The sequence below is a fragment of the Belonocnema kinseyi genome, chromosome 9, assembly GCF_010883055.1.
Source record: "Belonocnema kinseyi isolate 2016_QV_RU_SX_M_011 chromosome 9, B_treatae_v1, whole genome shotgun sequence".
In the NCBI taxonomy this organism is placed as follows: Eukaryota; Metazoa; Arthropoda; class Insecta; order Hymenoptera; family Cynipidae; genus Belonocnema; species Belonocnema kinseyi.
Window position 1 is genome coordinate 96,903,650 of NC_046665.1, and position 18,651 is coordinate 96,922,300.

Below are 18,651 nucleotides of genomic sequence, written 5' to 3' on the forward strand. Positions count from 1 at the left end.
GGAAATTAATCTATTCCAGTTATAAATTGAACAATTTGGTTGAAAAATCGTTTTTTCCGGTTGAAAAATAATTTTTTTAACTGAAATTTCAACTAATTCAGTTGTATATTCCATAACAGTAGTAAAAAACTCATCTCTTTATTTTTAAACTTATTTTTTTCACTGAAAATTTACCATTTCTATTGTTGGTAAAAATGTATCCTTTTAAGTTGAGAATTCGTGTTTTTTGTTAAAAAATTCAAATATTTCAGTTAAAGATTCATCATTTTAATCGAAAATTTATCTCTTTGGTTGAAAATTCGAATATTTCAGTTGAGGACTTAACATTTCAGTTTAAAATTGACTTTTTTTGTTGAGAATTATACTATTCCAGTTAAAGATTTTAAAAAAAGGCAAGAAAAGAATTTAAAAAAGACAAGAAAAAAATTAATATTTTAAAATCAATGTAGGTAATATAATAAATTCGAATTTAAAAGCTTTAAACCCTTAAAATTTGCAAGTAAAAATATTGTATTTTCAATAAAAATAGATGAATTTTTAATCTAATATTTTACATTTTTAACAAAAAAGATAATCTTTTAACCACGTAAATCAATTTTTACCGAGAAAGATCAATTTTCAACAAATTACGTGAAATTTCAACCAAATAGTTGAATTTTCAACTAAAAAATGAATAAATTTTTAACGAAAAATGTAATCGTTAAGTTTTCAGGTAAAAATTAAGTTCGCAACAACAAAAAGCATTTTTTTCGACAAAATATAACATTTTTCAACTGAAGAAATAAATTTTAAACTAAAATTATAAATTTTCAACCATAAATAAATCAATTTTCTACAAAGTAGCTTAACTTTTAAACAAGCTGTTGAATTTGCAAGCCAAATTTACGAATTTTCAAAAAAAGAGTTTAATTTTGAACAAAAACGATTATTCAGCCAAGGAAATTTTTAAAAATAAAATTGATCATTTTTGAAGTTTTAAAAAATGGAATTTTTAACACGAACAAATGAATTTTCACAAAAATTTTATTGTTTAACGAAATTGTTGAATTTAAAATTAAATATATGGGGTTTTTTATCAACATGATTGATTTTCTACAAAAAAATCGATTTAAAAGAAAAAACATTTTTTCAACAAAATACAGTAATTTTCAACCAAATAATCACATGTTCTCCCTAAAAGATGAATTTCTAAATGAAGTATGAATCTTATACTAAAAAGATTAATTTTCTGGAAAAAAACACGAAATTTGAACAAAATACATGAATTTTTACCAAACATCAAAATTTAAATTTTCAGTGAAGAAACTTAATTTTCAAACAACAAATTTTAAAAAAATAGTTAAATTTTCAATAAATAATTCACAAGAAAAAAAAAGTTCAATTATAAAGTTAAATTTCCAAGACTAGAAGATCAATTTTCTTCAAAAATCTTGAATTTTTTTATCTCGAAAATTTGAATTTTCAACGAGAAAGTTATTTTCAATCAAACAGTTGAAATTTCAACCAAATGTTTTTATTTTAAATTGAAAATAATACATTTTTCACGGAAAATGGAAGATTTTATATATCAACCAAACAATGAATTTTTTAAATCGAAAACCTTTAAATTTCACACACAAAAAAGACGTTTCAACGAAATAGTTGAATTTTCACCTAAAATTTTCCATTTCAGAAAACAAGCTGAACTAAATTATTGAATTTTCAAACCTATAAAGCACATTTTCGAAAAAATCAATTTTCACAAAAAAAAAGAACGAGTTTTCAGTCATGAAATGAATTTTTTTTATCAAACTGTTCAATTTTGAAGAAAATTAAATAAGTTTCAATTTTTTCAAATGGAAAACAATTGAATTCAACTAAAAAATACGATTTTTCAGCGAAAGAATTGAAGTTTCAACTAAAATTTTTCATCGCAGAAAAAATTGAACTAAATTTCTGATATTTCTAACAGATAAGAGAAATTTCTAACGAAATAATCGATTTTCATAAATACGCAATTTTTCAGCCAAGAAATTAATTTTGTATCCAACTTTTGAATTTTGAAGCCAAAAAGATTAATTTTCTACAAAAAAAGTTTAATTTTCAACCCGAAAATATGGATTTTCAACAAAAAAGTTAATTCCAAACAAACAGTTGAAGTTTGAAGCAAGTATTTTAATTTTTAGCCAAAAATGATAAATTTGTAACAAAAAATTAATTTAATTTTAAATCCGAAACATTTGTATTCAATCAGAAATACGAATTTTCAACGGAAGAGTTGCATTTTTCATGAAAGTTTTTTCCATGGGGAAAAAATTTGAAGTAAATTGATGAATTTTCAAACCAAGAAGAAAAATTAAAGACTCAAAGACAAAATAGTTGAATTTTCACCAAAAAGCTATTTCTCAGCCCAGAAAGAATTTTTTTCTTCAAATTGTTCAATATCGAAGCCAAAAGGATAAATTTTCATTTAAAAAAGTCGTATTGTTAAACATTAAATATTACTATTTAACAAAATTATTAAAATTTCACCAAAATATTTAAAATTTCAATCAAATAATTTAATTTTGGACAAAAAATATTGTTGTTGGAAGCTAATGTTTAAAAATTAAAATTCAACTATTTTGTTAGAAGGTTCAACTATTTCTTTGAAAATTAACTATTTGATTAAAAATGTTCATTGTGGAGTGGAAAATTCAATTATTTTGTACAAAATTTGTTTGTTTTTTTTGGCTAAAAAATTCAGCAGTTTGGTTAAAGTTTTTGTTCTTAACAGAAAAATCTGTATCTTGGTTGAAAGTGTGTTTTTAAAAATTTTAAATTGAAGTCTTTATTTTAAATTATTTCAGTAGAAAATTGATGTTTTTGATTAAAAATGCAACTGTTTGGTTGAATAATGATACTTTCTATTAAAAAAAGCAATTTTTCATTTATCCAATTTGAATTTTCACTTCCTAGCGGCTGATAAACTCCCCTATTTAAATTTCGCGCCAGAAAGACATTAGCCACACTTAAACCTAACCCCAATTTTGAGTTGTTTTTGGCGCTTAATTCAAATATTTCTAACTCAATATAGCATTTTAAAAATTATCAGTATTGGTAAAAGAGATTACTTGCAAGCAAAGAATGATGCAGTCACAATTTTTATATTTTTTTCAAACATTTGAGAAACAGACTAATCTTTTTTTAAATTTTTGCTTAAAGATTGAAATGCTGCTTTTTTCTAACAATCTCGCCAAGCTTTTTTTTCATTAAACTTGGGGATAATATTTAAATTTAAAATGATTGGCACCGTTTTCTTATTTTACCTTTCTCCTCAGTAGAAACTGTTCGGAGGAAGTTCAGGACAAGTCTGACATTTGAGAAGAACATCGAAAATTGTACCGGAAACGGTACCTCTTGTGTCTTTTTCAACGCCAAATAGAAGGGTATTGTCAATAGAAAATTTGGGATAAAGAAAAACTCCTTGAAGAGTTTAAACTTGGACCGATTTGATTGATAAAGTTCCCTCTATTTTTTTCCTTTCCCGGAGATCCTGAAGAGAAAAACTTCATCGATAGAGGAGTGAAAATCCTCGAAAAATTGCTCTTGTGACAATTTTTAGTGCGCTTCTTACCAATCCGAATTTTTGGCGTCGATGACGCGTTCAAGTCATTAATCTGTATTTACTACACTTAGTGGATGATTATTTTGTACAGAGGAGAATGTTTTTATTATTTTCCGCAAAAAGTTGATAATTTTAGTCTCAGGGAAAATCCGAGAAAGCAGCTATTAAGTTATCTTAGTGTTTAATTTAATAAAAACTGCTCCAAGCAAATCTGATTTATGAAAACTCGGTGCGTTTGTGAGTTTGGCGTGTTTCGAGATCAGAATTTTCAGTCGAGGATCCTGAATTTGATTTATTTTCCCAGTGACACACTAAATTCTTTGATATTTATTGCAACTGACATTTTTTGGCATAATTTTTGTTGTCACTAGGAAAATTCAAATAGAGAAAGTCCATTTTTTTATGGAAACTTGTACCTTAGAATGGAGTGAAATCAAAGAATACTTGTATTTTGAAAGACTTTCAAAAATTACGAAATCAAAATCGACATCTACTTTGAAAATTGGATTAAACTTTCTTATCGGATAAAAAATCGTCTTTCATATTTCAAGTTCATAAAGTTGAGCAGACACTGTTGTAAAGATAAAAATGAATGATAGAAACAGCTCAGTTGATTTAAGTTAGTCTGTTGAAATAATTATTTAATAGTGAGAATCCTATAATAATATAAATGATTTAATCCTAATAATTTGTCTAAATTGTATTGTAATAATTTGTATGATTTGTAGCTATTAATTTAATGAAACCCGATTATTTAGTGGAGAATTTTACAGGAATATTTTAGTTTATATCAGGAGAAACAGAGCAGAACGTGTAAATAATAAATTAATAAGTTGTAGATTGTGAATCTTTTTTCAGTACATATGCATATTATGTAAACATGGTATTTTTTATTGTAAATGTGTGGATGCTGTCAATGATAGGAACTTGACGGTATGATTATTGCTTCTTACGTCTCAATTTAATCGACTGTATAGATTTGGATCTTTGTAATGTAAATTGGAAAAGATACAGCGTTTTTTTCATTCGTTCCTTTCTTCATGGTGGCCGCTGGACCGGGATACCGGGAAATAACCGGGAATTTTTGAGATTGGGAAAAACCGGGAAATGACAGTAAATTAATTTTTTTTACCGGGAATTTTACCAAATTTTTATCAGAAAAATTTTGTCCAACTTTGATTTCAACCGTTTTTTAAATAATTTGTTAAATTGTCATTTTTATAAATTATTATATAATTTACTTTAGAATGCTTAATTCCAAAATCTTTCACTTTAAATATTTTCTTTTTTAATTTTTAAACATATATTTTAATTTAAAGAATTTTAAAATGTAGTTTTGAAGGTAAAAAAAATAAAAATTAGAAGTTTCTTAAAATCGAATATTTTCTTATAAAAAATAAGGTGACCGCTGGACTGGGAAATCGGGAATTTTACGAATTTTCAGAAGAAAAATTTACCCAAGTTTGATTTTAACCGTTTTTTAAATAATTAAAGTGCAGTAAATAAATGCAGTAAATATAAATAAATAATTTTTTTAAATGTTTCTGTAACTGTTTCAGTCCGAAAGTCTTGATAAGAATTTAAATTAATGTATCATTTTTTCCGTTAATTTTATATTTAAATACAATTTTTCATAATTTATCAATAATATATTTTTAATTCAGAGTTTCAGGTTTTCCTTTATATTATTTTTTATATTAAATTTATTATTATATTATTTCTATTAATTTTAATCAGTTATTAAAAAATGTAAACGTTCGTTTTACTATTTTCAACTTAAAATAAATCCATAATAATATAGTTTTAATAATTTAATAAGTTTTAATAATATATTTTGAAAGTTGAAAATTAAATTGAATTTGAAAAATATATTTAAATGAATTACAACTATCAATGAAGAAATAAATGAATAATTTAGGTTTATATTCATCCAATAAAAACGAAAATAGAGTAGTTAAATTTTCAATCAAAAATAAAGAATTTTCATAAAATCTTTAAAGTTTCCATCAAAAAATCATTTGGTTAAAAATTCTTATTTTGTGTTAAATTGTAAACAAACAAAAAATTCTAATTTTCAGTATAAATTTTTTATTTCCACCACTCTTTGCCGCGAATTATTCAAATAAATTATGAAGACTCTAGTTAATAGTCCTTGAAATTAATCCTTTCGGCTGAACTGTTCTTCAATAAATTTTGCAAATTTCGCCAAACGAAAAAAAATGTTAACTTGAAGCGATTTAAAGAAAATTAAGACAAAATTTAGATTTTTGAAGATTTCGAATAAGAAGTTGAGAATCTTTTTAAGAATCTTCAAATTTTTTAGGAGAAGTCGTAATTCGTAAAATCTCTCAACATTTTTGTTTACTGTCCTCTTTTGATTTCCTGTTTACTCCCTGTATAGAATGAAGAAAATATTAATTAACCATTTAGCCTTTAATCTACCAAGACTATTGAAGACATTGTAAGTATCCGATTTTTAATAACAAAGTAATCCTAATTTATTTAAAAACTGAGTATTATTTACATCCAAGCCTTGCATCTTTTAAAAATTATTTGAACAAAATAAATTCCTAATATTGAACAAAAATTTCATAAAATATTAATATTAATTGGAGTAGGTAAAAGAAAAATAGTGTTTTTTTATTGTTTTCATAAGATTTAATTTACTTTTTAATATTTTCCTTAAATTATTCACTTTAAATTTAAATTTTTAATCAGTTAATAAGTAACTGACGTACAGATTCAGAATTTAAATAAAAAATAACGTATGTTATTAAAATTTAAATTAATTAATATTTATTCATTTATTCTTTTGTCAAGTATATGTGTAAATTCAATTTCATTTACTCAAAAAATAAAAAATGTATTTCCAGCCTAATAATTGACTTTTCAACAAAAATAGATTTATTTTCTACAAAAAAAGTTGCATTACATTCTCAAAGCCAAAAATACTAGCTTATTATTGTTGAAAATGTTTTTTTTTTTTTTCATTTGAAATTTATCTTTTTACCAGAAAATTTGACTTTTATTTATTTTTTTAATCAATCGTTTTCAGTTCAAAATTTATGTATTTTGTTGAAACTTCGTTCTGTTAGGTTGAATTCCGATGTTTTTGATCAAAATTTTTAATCTTTTTTGATTGAAATATCAACTACTACACTTTTTGCTTAAAATATTAATTTTTTTTGGAATGAAAATTAAAATTTTTTAAATGTATGTGGTTGAAAGTTTAACTCTTTTGTTAAAAATTAGTTTTTTTTTATTTGAAAATGAGCTACTTTGTTGGAAATTTGTTTTTATTTCACTGAAAATTTATATTTTTACTAAAAATTTAACCGTTCAATTTTTGATTGAAGAATTATCTTTTATTTTTGCAAAGTCGTATTTTTTTATACAAATTATTCTTCTTGGCTGAACATTAATTTTGTTGTTATTGAACATTCATTTATTCTGGTTAAATATTCATAATTTAGTTAAAATTGCATCTTTTTGGTTTAAAATTCAGCTATTCCTGTCATATATTTTTTTGAATTTTGTGTTTGTTTAGTTGAAAATAATTTTGTAACTGAAAATGTAACTATTCCAAGTGAATATTTCATCATTTTAGTTAAAATTTCATCTCTTTGGTGGAACATTAATATTTTTTACTTGAAATTTAACAAATGAATTTATATTTTACATTGCTTTGGTTGAGATTTTTTTTCGTGTGAAAAATTAATATTTTTAACTGAAAATTTAACATCCATTTTTTGTTTAAAACTGTTATTTTGTAGTTCAAAATTTAAGTCTTTGGTGGAAAATTGAGTATTTTAGTTGAAAATTCAACTGTTCGATTGAGAATTCATGTACGTCGTTGAAAAATTGTATTTTTTGTAGAAAAATAATTTTATTGGTTAAAAATTCATTTGCCTTATTAAATTTGCAATATTTTTATTTGGAAAGTTAGGAAATTGAAGTGGTTTTTATTGAATTTAATTAATATAGTGTCCATATTAATTTTATCTAAATATGTATTTAGTTTTGAGTATAAGAACATAAAATAAAAATTTGAATTATTCAAATTTTTGGATTTTAGAAACAAATGAAAGAAATAATTTATTAAATTTTTAATAATATCTAATTATTTAATTACTTGATGGTGCTGGAATTGTGTGGAAATATTTTTCCAGGAATTTATTTTTTGACTGGTTTGACTTTAACTTTTTTGTTTGTTAAATGTTAAGTTCATTTGTTAACTTTTTCATTTCCGAAATAATTTAGATTACCGTGTTTAATTCTATAATATTTTACCCCACAATTATTCCATTTTTTTTCTTCATTTTTAAGGATACAGTTTCAGTTGAAAGCATTGTAAAATGTTTAAAATTAAATTTTTTCTGTAAAAAACGTTTCAAGTTTTTTAAAATTCAATAATTTCCAAATCCTATTCAAATCCTGTTTTAGTCTGAAATATTCAATTTGAAAAATTTGTATTAAGGAATTTGTTAATACTTAGCAAAGTTTGACTATTTATTTCAAATGACAAATTATCAATCAAATAAAATTTCAGAATAATAATCATTTTGCAAAAATTCGGTTAAGTTTAAGATATATTCAGAAGTTTCGAAAAATCAAACCTTATTTCACATTTGACAAGATTTCAATAAATTAAAAACAAGATATGTATAGATTTTTACATTTTTTCTAATGAAATTGAGAAGCTTTTAAAAACAATTGTATGAGTTTTTATTTTCATTCATTTATTACAAGAGAATATTTAAAAAGATTTCAAACCACTCCATAGGATTTCCAAAATAATCATAAATGTATCTGGAAGATTTAAAGGAAAAAATTGTGAAAAATTTCAATTATTTTAAAAGATCTTTAGAATTTTTTTTTAATTGCAAGAAACATAAAACATAATGCAGATGTTTGAAGATTTTTCCTGGGAAGATTGAAAATTATAATTACTATTTTTTTCTTGAAAGATTAATTTTAACAGAATATTCAAAAAGATTTCAAAACAAAACTAAATTTTAGTAAATAAATAAAAATTAAACAATATTCATTTAGAAAAAATTCGAGCAAGTTCAATAGGTATCCAAATGTAGATTGTTAAATATTTCAAATAAAAAATGCAGAAGTATTTTTTTAATTAATTTTTTTTATTCTTAAATTTCTTTAATTTTAAAAGTTAGAAATTGTAAATAGTTCCACTTGGAGTATTTGAATTTGCAGTTCAGTTTTTACCACTTCAAATGAAAAAAATTTTTAGCTTCCAGGGTTCGAATCTTTAAATTTCAATTACTTTGAAAAATATTTGTGAACCGGAAAAAACCGGAATTTTTTTCCTTGATTTAAACGGCCACCCTTCTTACAAATTTAAGGCGATTTTTGGAATTAATTATGTAATTTTGAAATTACTCAGTTTTTGTTTGAACGTTTTTAGGTTAAAAACTTTGTAATTTTGTTTTCAAACTGTTTTGGTCATTAGTTTTTTAATTTGTTGAGCTATTAAGAAATGCAACATTTCAGATTAATTCATTTTGAACCCAAAATTGAAATTCTCTCATTTTTAATGTAAATTTTTTATTTTAACTTCGCGATTTCGATTCTTAAAATTCCAGTTTTTTAATTAAAAATATATTTGAATTACTTGTAATAAAATACATGAAAATAACTATCACGTATTTATATTCATTTGTTACCTTCTCTTATAGTCAAACATTTAAAAAACAATTTTTGTTGACAAAAAATTAGCACATTTTTTTAATGCTGTATTTTTCAACCAATTATGATATTTAACTCTTCTTTTTTTATTCTAATTAGAAATTTTACGTTCTTTCAAAATCAACAGAACAATTTTGAAAATTAATAAAATAGCGTCCATTTTTCTGAAAATCAAGCATTTTAATTTTCTTAAAAAAATACGCGATACGAAAAAATTTAGACAACAAAGTTGTTTCCTTTTAAAAGATCTACAAAAAGTTTAATTTTAGATATGTTGCAACAACAAAAATTTTTGTGTTATTCTCAAAGAAAATAATTTTCAAACATTTTGCAAAAATAAAGTTGTAAGAGATTTTAGTGTCTATTTCGAAAGATATTATTACTAAAAAATGGTGAGAAATAATACCTTATACATATTTAAAAAGGCAGAAAGCAAAAATTATTTTTTTGAAAAAAATTAATAAGTTCCGAAAATTATAAAAAGTCTTCGAAAGTCGTATTATAACTTTCTGTAGATATTTTAGAGAACAAATTTTCTAAGTAAAGTTTCTTCCCCTCTCGCGTATATTTTAAAAAAATTAAAATTTTCGAAAATCATGCTGCGGAATTCAAAATAATGTAAAATCTCTTACCAGAATCAATTCAATTCATCAATTCTTCGAATAGTTTTATGCTCAAAATTTAGTTTTAATTTTATTAAAAGTTAAGAGGACAATTATTATAATTAACATCATTTGAATTTTGGCGCGAATGCCATTTTTGAGACCGATTCGATTCGACATATCGAGTAAAACAAAATGGCGGAGTGCGTGATGGAATGACTTCGTGGTTTCGAGTGATTGTCAATAGTTGAGCCACAAGCCCATAAAAATGGTAAGTTTTTTTAAACAAAATAGAACATTACTTCTTATTTCTAAAAACTATTTAAATCAATCTCTTTATTCCGCACTCCCTGTACATTTAATTACACCTCTTGCGACTCCCTATTTTCTGTGTTTTCGTCAATAATCCAGGGTTAACCTCAAAATCCGTATCAACTTTTTGGTAAATGAATTTTTCTGCTATTAAAATCTTTGAATTAAATGTGTAATCTAGAAAATTAAATTAGGGAGACTTAATATTGGCTTAGAATTAGGGTATTTGTTGTATTTTAAGAAGGAAATTTCTGCTTGTCACTTTCAAAACAATGGGGACAATAAAATGAATAAAAAATAGTTTTTTAAATGTTTCATCAATTTTAGTCAAAGTTCTGGAACTGGAATCATCTAGTCATAAGTGAGCCATGTGTTTATTTGTTTAAATACTAATCCGCGTTTTTGGAAATTGATTTTGAGGCTTTTCGAAAATTTAATCCATATACTTTGTTTTTCACTTTCTCGCCGCTTTTGCAAGGAAGGATAATTTTAGGTATTATATTATTAGGTTTGTTAGTAAGATCATTCTTTTAATTGCTGGCTGCAATGAGTATTTATTTTAAGATTCAAATTGTAATTTCTTTTTGAGAAAATGCTGTTTTAGACCATTTTTAAAGGCCTTCAAAAATGGTAAATTTTCAAAATTACAGTAACAGATTTTAATAATTTGAAAGGATTTGAATGATTTTAGGGTATTTAAAAAATTCCAAAACAGTTTCAAGTGATTTAAACTTTTTCAAGTATTTGAATTATTTACAGAGAATTTATATAGAATAGAATATATTTTTAAAGATTCTGATGGATTTTATCAGATTTGCGAAGATTTCAATGATTTTAAAAGCTATCAAAGTATTTTAATCAATTTTCTAGGATTTCAGAAAATATCAGATTTCACGGAATTTTGTAATATTTCAATGGATTTTAAAGAATTTATTTACAGAAATTGAGATTTGTAAAATTTTAGGGTATCTTAAAAAATTCAAAAGGAATTTTTTGAGAGCTTTGAAATGTTTCAAGTAATTTTAATATATTTCGAAGAATTTGAGATATTTAAGAGTGCTTCAAAGCATTCAAAGGATTTTTTACAAATTTGAAGAAAATGCAAGGGCTTTCAAATAATTGTAAAGAATTTAAAAGATTTTAGCGTATTTTAAAAGATTCTAAGGAATTTTCAATTTATTTATTGATTTCCAAGGATTTAAATGATTTAAAGAAAATATTTTCACGGGATTTTATAATATTTTAATGGGTTTCAAAGAATTTATTCACAGGAATGATGGGATTTCGTAAATTTTCAAGGAATTTCAAAGCTTTTATGATATTTTAAAAGATTCCCAGGCATTTTTAATACAAATACTAAGTGTTTAATTTTTATTTACACATTCCAATTTTAAGGATTTTTTTTTAATTTGCAGGATTTCCTAAAAATTGTAGGAAAAATTCAATTCATTTAAAAAGATATTTAGTTCTGGCAAAATTTCAAAAATAATTTTAAAATTGAGAAAATTAAAAACATCTTCTAGATTTCGCAACAGTTTGAAGCTTTTAAAGGATTTTTAAACTAACGAAAATGAAAATACTTTAATTTCCCGTTTAAGCAATGTTAAGTTATAAAAATTTCAACGTTTAATGTTTCTAATTAAAAATTCCATGAAATATTATAATTTCCAAAATTTTTAGATTGATTTATTGATTGATAACGTGGATTTATATTTTTGGAACTGAATTTGAAACTTTGAACTCTATAGTTTGTAAAAGTTAAATATTCTAAATTTGGTTGTTTTACATTTTAATTTGATGTAATTTTTTAATTAAAAAGTGTTAGTATTTTATACGTGTAATTCAGAAGTGAACATTTCACTATGAGTGCTTTAATTTGTAAATTATTTTTTAGTACTTTTGGACAGTTTTTGTTGTTTGTTTTTCTTGCTTTGAATGTTAATTTAACTATTTTGTTAGAAATTAATGTTTTTTTTAACTGTAAATTGAACTATTCCATGTTTGATTAAAAATTTATCTTTTTTTGTTGAAAATTCAACTATTTGGTTTAAAAAATATTTTTTTTTCTGGAAGAATATTAATCTTTTTCGTGACTAATTATTATTTTTCGTTAAAAATGTATTTCTTTGGTTGGCAATTTAACTTTTAGTTTGACATTTTCTTTAAAAATTCAAATATTTTGGTCGAAAATTGTTATAATATTTGTTAAACCCTTGTTATTTGGTTAAAACTTTTATTATTTTCTTAAAAATTCTACAATGTTGTTAAAAATGATACTTTTCGCTTAAAAATTCAACTATTTGTTTAAAGATAAAATTTTTGGTTGATAATTCATTTTTTCTTGTTGCAAATTCAAGTTTTCTTTCAGTAAAGGATTTTTTAGTATTTAAAAAGATTTCACGTTATTTTATCATATTTTCGAGGATTTGAATGATTTTACCAGATTTATTATAAAACTCTCAATGTATTTTAATAAATTAGCCATGATTTAAAAAAATATCGATTTTCACGGGATTTTATAATATTTCAGTGGATTTTAAAGAATTTATTCATGAGAAGTGAGATATTTTGTAGAGTTTTAAAGATATAAGTGATTTTGGATTCGCCCTGAATCCTTATTCATTTATCCTAAATTCTTTGGAATTGTCTAATTTGATTAATTCTCTTTATTTTATGTTATCACTTGAATTACTCTAAATTTACTATATTCTACTTAATTCAGTGGATTTTATTTTAATTTTAATTTTGAAAAGTCACAATTTAATTGATCTGAGGATCAATTGATAAAATTACCACAGAATTAAAAATATATTTTTTTTTTCCAAATTCCTGGGCATTTTCAAGAACTTTAAAACATTTTTAAGGAGTTTTAAGGGGTGTTAAATACTTTAGTTTATTTTAAAATACTATAATGAATTTTTTTATTGATTTCATTTATTTAATGGGAATTAAAAGGATTTGAAATACTTGAAGGTATTGTAAAAGAATCTCAGGCGATTTCCAGGGCTTCCAAAAGTTTTTTAGGGCTTTCAAAAGATATTAAAGGATTCGAAATATTTTAGGAAATTTTAAAAGATTCCTTGACATTTTTTATTTATTTCAATAGTGTGCACGCTTTCAAAGACTGAAATATTTTAGTGTTTTAAAAGATTGAAAGGCATTCTTAAGAGATTTAGACAATTTCAAGGAATTTCCAAGGGTTTTAATAATTTAAAGGGATTTTAATATTTTAATGGATTTCCAAAAAATTTTCAAAAATTCGTATTGTTTCGAAGATTTGAAGAGATTTTCAAATATTTTTTGAAATTTATTTGGAATTCGGTCTGACTTATTATTAATTTATCACAGGGTGACCGCTGGACCGGGAAAGCGGGAATTTTTTGAGACCGGGAAATAACAGTGCATTTTTTTTACCGGGAATTTTACAAATTTGTAGAAGAAGAATCTGTCCACTTTCGATTTCAACAGTTTTTAAATAATTAGTGGAATTGTTAGGTTTTTCTATTGTGCTATTATTTAGCTTACAATGCGTAATTCAACATTTTTTTACTTAAAAAATTTTTCATTTAAAATTTTTATTTCTAAGCTTACATTTTTAATTTAAAGAATTCTTAAATGCTTTCTTAAAGACTTGAACAAATGAAAAATAAAAGCCTTGGATGTTGAAAATTTTGGATAAAAAACATTTTTATTTAATAAATAAATACATTTTTTCTAATTTATCTGTACTTTAAGTAATAAAAAGTGAACAAAAACGATTTCAAACCAGTTCAAAATTTAAGAGTTTTCAGATTTTAACTATAAAACTTAAATGGTTTCAATTTTAAAGTTTTAGTTTTTAAACAAATGTGCAGGTATGACTGAAAGTTTATAAACTATATTCTATTTAAAAATTTTTTATAATAATATATTCTTAATTAAAGGATTTTATTAAATTAAAAATATTGTTTCAGTCTAAAATATTCCATTTTTAACCCTTTCAATAAAAAATTTTTAATTAAAGAAAAGATTAATTATTGAATATTTAGCAATATTTGCATTTTTATTGAAGATAAGTAAATTGAACCCAAATATTTAAAAGTAAAGAATCTTTAACTGAATTGTTTGACATAGAAAGCCTGGAATCGTTAAAATTTCTAAAAATGTTTAACTTGTAAGTGAAATTTTTAAATTTCGATATATAATTTACAAATGAACATTTGTAAACAAAATATGAGTAATTTTAAGAGATATTTGGGAGTTTTAAAAAGATTAAAAATTATCATGCAAATTTGAGAATGTCTTCTTATAATCTTTTAGAATCTTTTTTGAAAATTTGGTTTAAATCTTTGAAAAAATATATATAATAAATATTCTCTTAAAATCATTTTTCCAATTCATAAATTATTTTGAATTTTCCTAGGAATCTTAACAAAATGTTTTTATTCTTTTGAAGCCTTTTACGATTCTTGAAAAGAATCTAATTTTTTGTTTAAAATCTGCGAAAATCTACATTTTTTTTATAATTGGCTATCATTTCAAGTTTTACATTAAGTTTGAATCTTTTCCAAACTTCTATATACCTCTTAAAATTACTCAAGTTTCGCCTACAAATAATAAATGTTCAATTGTTATTTATACATCCAAATTGTAAAGAAGTTTTCTCAAATTTACAGGATTTTCTGAAAATTCTAGAAAAAATTCAATTAATTTTGACAGATATTTAGAAGTTCTGAAAAAATTTCCAAAATAATTTTAAATTTAAAGCCATATTAAAACAACGTCTAGATTTCTCAAGATTTTGAAATAAAATTTTACAGCTTTCGAAGGATGTTTAAACTATTTAAAAAGAAAATCATTGAATTTCTAATTTAAGAAGTGTTCAGTTAAAATTTTTCCAATTTTGCAATATTTGATGTTTCTTGCTTAAAATTCCTTAAATGTATATAATTTTGAAAATTTTAAAAATCATTAATTGATTTTTTAATTTAGAGCATTGAAAATGATAACGTGGATTTATATTTTTTCATTTTGAAAAATCTTAGTACCTTTAATTTTATACGCGTCAATTATTGAGCATTTGAAAACAAATTTTTTAAATTAAAAACTTTTAAATTTAAATTGTAAAGGTTCCAAGTTTAACATTTTCACTTTGAGTGTTTTCATTTGCAGCTCAGTTTTTATTACCCCAAGAGGAAAAGTTTTTAGCTTTAGTGTTCCATTTTTTAAATTTCATTAACCGTGAAAAGTGTTTGCGAACCGGGAAATGACCGGGAATTTATTTCGTTGATTAAAACGGCCACCATTTTATCCTAAATACTTTTAAATTCTTTTTAGATCTTCTAAATTAACTCAATTTTATCCAATTAAATTAATATTGCCATATTTTTTAATTGTTTTCAATTCCCTTTTTTTTAATTCAGTTGGATTTTCGATGAATTTGATCTAATTATTCTCATTTCTTTTAAATTTATCTAAATTCACTAAATACTTATTGTAATCAATCAATTTTTTGTCGATCCTTATCATTGTTTCCAATTTATTCGAATTCTTTTGAATTTATCTTGAATTGTTTTCTAGTCATTAGTCACTTTTTGTGTTATAAGTTACTAGGGTTTCAAAGATTTGATTTTTTTTAATTCACCCTGAATTCTTTTAAATTCTTTGGTGTTCTCTGGGATTTTTTAATTCACTTGAATTTATCTAAATGTACTCTATTTATTATTCTTTATTAATTTATAAAATGACCAAAGGATTTGATATATTTTAACATCTTTTTTTCGAATTCCTTGCAATTTTCAAGAGCTTTAATAAATTTTGAAGGATTTTAATGGGTTCAAAAGAATTTTTTACGGGACATTAGGAATTTCTTATGGTTTCGAAGATTCTTTTAAATTCTTCTAAATTCGCTCAATTCTACCCAATTCTATTAATTTTTCCATATTTTTGAATTGTTTTAAATTCACTCGATTGCTTTTTAAATTCAGCTTGATTTTTTATGAATTTAATCTAATTATTCTCATTTCTATTAAATTTATCTAAATTCACTCAAAACTTATTTTAATCAATCAAGTTTTTATCGATTCTGAGAATTGTTCCAATTCCTTTAAATTTAATTTGAATTGTTTTATAGTCATTAATCCCGTCTTGGGTTAGAAATGAGTAGGGTTTCAAATATTGGAAGGGAATTGTATTATTTTTAATTCACCATGAATTCTTTTTGATTCTTTGTGAATTCTCTTGATGTTTTGTTTATTTACTTCACTCTTTCTGAATTTACTTAATTGTACTTAATTGAATGATTTTTTTTTTTGAATTTTTTAAAGTTTTTATTTAATTGATCCTGAAGTCTATTAACGTCACCGTGAATTATTTTTAATTAATTAAAGTTTTTTAATTTACCAATTTTTATGAATTTGATCAATTTATTCTCTTTTATCCTAAATTCCTTTGGATTCATTTCAGTTTTACGGAAATCAATGAATTTTTTTTTTTTTGATTTTCTAAAACATTTTTTCAATTCATTTAAATGCTTTCCAGTGTAAATTGAATTGTTCTGAAATCTTCTGTATTTATCCTGAATTTGTTATCCTTTGAGCGCGAAAAAAGTACCCTTGGTCCCTATATTTTATCCCATAGGGACTGTGAGGCCTATAATTTTTTAAACTGATAATTTAACTATTCAATTTTTGGCTTTATTGACCGTGACAAATCTTTGCGAGCCGGGAATTTATTTTTGCGATTAGAAGAGAGGGCCATCCTGTAAATCTGAAATAACGGACGATTCGATTCGAATTAAAGGGACAGAATCAGTCAGGAGCCGGAGGAACCGGCGGTGACAAGAAGGACGACAAGGACAAGAAAAAGAAATACGAACCTCCAATTCCTACGAGAGTGGGAAAGAAGAAGAGGCGTACCAAGGGACCGGATGCTGCCTTAAAATTGCCCCAAGTCACTCCTCACACCCGCTGTCGACTGAAGCTCCTGAAGCTTGAACGCATCAAGGATTACCTGCTGATGGAGGAGGAGTTTATTCGTAATCAGGAGCGTCTCAAGCCCCAGGAAGAGAAGAACGAGGAGGAGAGGTCGAAGGTAGATGACCTTCGAGGAACCCCGATGTCTGTCGGTACCCTGGAAGAAATTATCGACGACAATCACGCTATTGTTTCGACTTCCGTTGGATCAGAACATTACGTTTCCATCCTCTCCTTCGTCGACAAAGATCAATTGGAGCCTGGCTGTTCCGTTCTTCTCAATCACAAGGTTCATGCGGTTGTTGGAGTTTTAGGCGACGACACAGATCCGATGGTGACTGTGATGAAACTGGAAAAGGCACCGCAGGAAACTTATGCTGATATTGGAGGTGAGTTTATCATATTTTAGGGAATTTGTGAGATATTCAAGACTTTAGAGTATTTTCTGGTTTCCCCGGGTTTCCTATTTTCTAGAGAAGTTCCCTTTTTCTGCTAAATTATTTTAAATTCTCAAACGGTACACTGGTGCGAATTCGCACCTGAATTTTCTTCATTTTGTTGACATTTACGCAAACACAGCTTCCAGCGGATTATCCTCACATATATGAAATATATATGTTAAATATGTGTGATATATGCTAGTTGTTTATTATATGTTCAATATATTAAATGTTTAATATTAACATTTGCAAACAAGCCAATTCGCACCAGTGTACCGTTTACGTATGCTGGGTTGGAGTGTACCTTTTGAGGGTTAACTTAAATTATATTATTCGTCTTTTTTCAAAAAACGCCGGAAAATTGAAGAAAGGTTTGAAATTAAGAAAATGGCAGCGGTTTTTTTGGAAAAGAATTAAAAATCGATTTTATAAAAAAATGCACTTTTACATATTTTTTTAATTTGATTAGAAAAAAAAGTCATTTTTCCTTTTTCTGTTTTTCTTTTTTTTCGGTTATATGCGAATTGAATTGATAGAAGCCGACGTAAACATCCAACTGTCTTTGCGCAAACTTTTGTTCTTTTCAATTGAAATCTCTACGGTAATATTTTTTTTTCAGAATTCATCTGGTTTGGGTAGAAATTCCTACTATTTGGTTAAAAATGAATTTTTTTGCTGTAAATTACCATTTTCTATTGAAATTTCGTCTTTTTTGGTTGAAAATTCAACTATTTTGCCAGAAGAATGAATAATTGTTTTGAAAATTTAACTATTTGGCGTAAAATTAACATGTTTGGTAAAAATTCAACTTTTTGGTTAGAAATTCATGTATTTTATTGGAAATTTGCCTTTTAGTACAAAATGAATATTATTGGTAGAAAATTTATGTTTTTTGGAGAAAAATAAAATTTTGATTGATTGAAAGTTAATCCTTTTTGGTTGAAAATTCAACTATTTTGTCAGAAGATTGAATAATTGCTTTGAAAATTTAACTATTTAGCGGAAAATTAACATGTTTGGTGAAAAGTCATCTGTTTTTGTAGAAAAAT

At 24.4% G+C, this 18,651-nt stretch overlaps 2 protein-coding genes across 4 annotated transcripts in view; both read left to right on the plus strand.

The window, feature by feature from the left end:
• The window catches only part of LOC117179356 (protein ECT2), a 93,222-nt gene extending 88,798 nt beyond the window's left edge, over positions 1-4,424 (plus strand). For 2 of the 3 annotated variants that reach the window (XM_033371052.1, XM_033371054.1), the window contains one exon: positions 3,300-4,424. In XM_033371052.1, coding sequence (XP_033226943.1) covers positions 3,300-3,342 — 43 coding nt within the window. In that variant the 3' untranslated portion in view covers positions 3,343-4,424. The remainder of the gene's footprint in view (positions 1-3,299) is intronic. The other variant, XM_033371053.1, reaches the window with a different exon arrangement.
• A 5,668-nt stretch (positions 4,425-10,092) lies between these two features.
• The window catches only part of LOC117179801 (26S proteasome regulatory subunit 4), a 31,610-nt gene continuing 23,051 nt past the window's right edge, over positions 10,093-18,651 (plus strand). The window contains exons 1-2 of the mRNA XM_033371921.1: positions 10,093-10,168; positions 16,990-17,551. Of these exons, the coding sequence (XP_033227812.1) occupies positions 10,166-10,168; positions 16,990-17,551 (565 nt within the window). The 5' untranslated portion in view covers positions 10,093-10,165. The remainder of the gene's footprint in view (positions 10,169-16,989; positions 17,552-18,651) is intronic.